At 40.0% G+C, this 2760-nt stretch overlaps 1 protein-coding gene across 3 annotated transcripts in view; it reads left to right on the top strand.

Annotated features, from left to right (window-relative positions):
* PIAS1 (protein inhibitor of activated STAT 1) overlaps positions 1 to 2760 on the top strand; it is a 73844-nt gene that overhangs the window by 64194 nt on the left and 6890 nt on the right. For all 3 annotated transcript variants that reach the window (XM_019503943.1, XM_019503944.1, XM_019503942.1), the window contains exons 9-10: positions 1044 to 1204; positions 2517 to 2647. In XM_019503943.1, coding sequence (XP_019359488.1) covers positions 1044 to 1204; positions 2517 to 2647 — 292 coding nt within the window. The remainder of the gene's footprint in view (positions 1 to 1043; positions 1205 to 2516; positions 2648 to 2760) is intronic.

Here is a 2760-nt window from a genome sequence, read left to right as displayed (position 1 = left end):
GTGGGGGGGGGGGGTGGTCAGTCAGCCAGCCCAGGCCTGTTCCAGCTCCCCTCAGTGTGCTGCAGAGGGGCTGGATGGGGCACGAGGACGCTCCAGTACAGGGCTGGCAGGCAGGCCGGCCCCTCACTGAAGCACTGTTGTGCCCCAGCCAGCCATGTCAGCTCCTGCATGTGCGGTGTTGCAGAGTAAAGAACTCTGCCATGGGATAGTTCTTGGTTTACAAGTACTACCCTGCCTGCAGAGTTAAGTAGTTTCGTGCGGCCTAATAGGGTTGCATGTATAGACGCAAGATGTTTACTGCAGAGCTAATTAGTCTACTCCACAGTTAATGTCTTGTGTAGACATGCCCCATGTGTACCAATATTGCTTCACAGCATAGAAGATACTATCTATATCATCCCCCTGGATGTGGCTGTAATGAAACTGTTTTGGGTGATCATTTTAGATGCTTTTGTAGCAAGACTATATAGGTACATTTGGAGACCGCTTGAGGAGGAAGTGCAGCTATAACAGAAGAACAGAAATACAGGGCCTTGATTCTGCAAATGTTTCTGCATGAGTTTGCTTCCGTGTTAAAGATAAGTGGCTGAATTAGTATATTCAGGAATTAGGGCCTTTATGTTAAAGTTTAGCTAATCTGTAAGTAATGGAAGAGGATGGACATAGGTCTATAAATATTTCAAATATGGGCATACCAGTGAGAATGAGGAATTATATTTGCTGGCCCAAACATGGTAGCAAGTGATAAACAGGGGACTGACTTAGCATTTTAGGACAACAGAATAAGAATGAAGTGACTTTTCATTTCACCCATATAACTTAATTTAAAAACACTGTCATTATGTGCATACAAAAGCCAGAGTAAAATGGCATGTATGATTTATGCAGTGACTGGGACTTGAATTTCTCCAATACTTTTGTGGTTAGGAATTGAACTGTAGACAAAATTAAGCTTGCCTTTCATTAAAAAAAGAAAAAGAAGGAAAAAAATTATTTCATGCCATAACATTTCAATCTTACTTTTTTTCTCTGTCTCCTTAAAGCTTGGCAAAATGCGGCTAACTAGCCCATGTAGGGCCCTGACTTGTTCGCATCTACAGTGTTTTGATGCCACTCTCTACATTCAAATGAATGAGAAGAAACCTACTTGGGTTTGCCCTGTTTGTGACAAGAAGGCTCCCTATGAGCACCTCATCATTGATGGGTAAGCAAAATGCAGGATACGTTTGTTAGTTCTTGATTATATGAGTACTGGAGTCATTTCGGGTCACCCAGTTGTGTTTCGTGCATTGGTCCCTACAAAGCTATGAAGCAGATGCTCCATAATTTAATATTCTGAAATAATTCATGTTCTCAGTTTGCTATAATAGATTTAAAAAAAGACATGACAGGCTGCATTGCTTTCAGGCTCAAACAAGGTTTTGCTTTTACAAAAGACTGGCTATTGAATATTCCACTGAGGTAGGAAAATAGTATAGTCTTAGAGTTTAAAAAAAAAATAAATAAATAAAATAATGGCTTTTTAGGCTGAGCAGCTCTATACAAATCTGACATGGTTTATAGCAGATATTCATATATTTAGAGGGATTGTGTTCATTTATTACATTTTCAATTTCATGCATAATTCCACACTTTTTGGAATTGCTTCGGGTATTTATCCAGTAGGTATTTAAAAGCCAACGCTTTCTCTCTGGTGGGCGTACAAAATATGATGCTAGGGCTCCACATTGGTTTCTCAGATCCTAATCCCCTGGGCAGGAACCTTGTGCTCCAAAAGCAGGAAAAGTGAAGAGCTAATAGAATTACTTGGGGAACTTTATACCAAAACATTTTTTCCTTGTGAATGCCAAAGTTTGTTGAACTTGAAATGGTTTTAATGGGCATGCGTTTGTTCCAGTGGCTTTCCAAAGAAAGACAGGCAAGATGGAGATAGTGGAGGTCTTACGAGTTTTCTGTCTGCTGCTCTGGTGGTCTTGGAGGGACCCCCAGGGCTCTGAGGCAACCCCATTTTACATAATGCCAGTCCAGAGGGAGGTGGTGACTAAAACAGGATTAATCACCTTTAACACATCTTCTTTGCTACGTGGCCGTAGGTTTCACAGGTTAGGTAACCTAAGTCGTGGCAAGCCATCGAGAAAGTTACCTCTGGAATCTGTGCGTCAACCTAAGAGAGACCTCTCCTGTTGAATGCATGGTAGCATTGCTTGAGAACTGGGATTAATTCATTGGGATACTATGTTTTGGACAGTTTTGCTGTTTCTGTAACACTAAGAGAACATACAGGTTGTTATCTTAAGTTCTCAGAATTTTCTTGGTGAAAATTATATATGGGATGTGGGAAGCAGTCTGATTCTTTCAGCAGATTAATTTAGTTTATATTTCTCTCATTCAGTTACCCTATAAGGTGCAAATTTACCCTGCTTCTAGTTTAATCTGTTTTAATGTAAATCCAGAGGTTTTTTCCAATCCCTTTTTTCTTTTTTTGAGGATGGGTAGTAAGGGTGTTTGATTTACAGGTTGTTTATGGAAATCTTGAAGTACTGCACAGACTGTGATGAGATTCAGTTTAAAGAGGATGGGTCATGGGCTCCTATGAGATCAAAAAAAGAGGTGCAAGAAGTTACTGCATCTTATAATGGAGTTGATGGTAAGTCTTAAGTTCCTTGAGGTACAGACCATGTTGCTAACCCACGTTGTTTTAGTATTTAAAGGTAACCTGTAATGTTGCCAGTAATTAAACTTATGCTATATATATATATA

This window comes from Gavialis gangeticus, unplaced genomic scaffold (genome assembly GCF_001723915.1).
Source record: "Gavialis gangeticus isolate Ggan-Ray unplaced genomic scaffold, GavGan_comp1, whole genome shotgun sequence".
Classification (NCBI taxonomy): Eukaryota; Metazoa; Chordata; order Crocodylia; family Gavialidae; genus Gavialis; species Gavialis gangeticus.
Note: the sequence above shows the minus strand (reverse complement) of the source record. Positions and strands in the feature narration are given on the sequence as shown.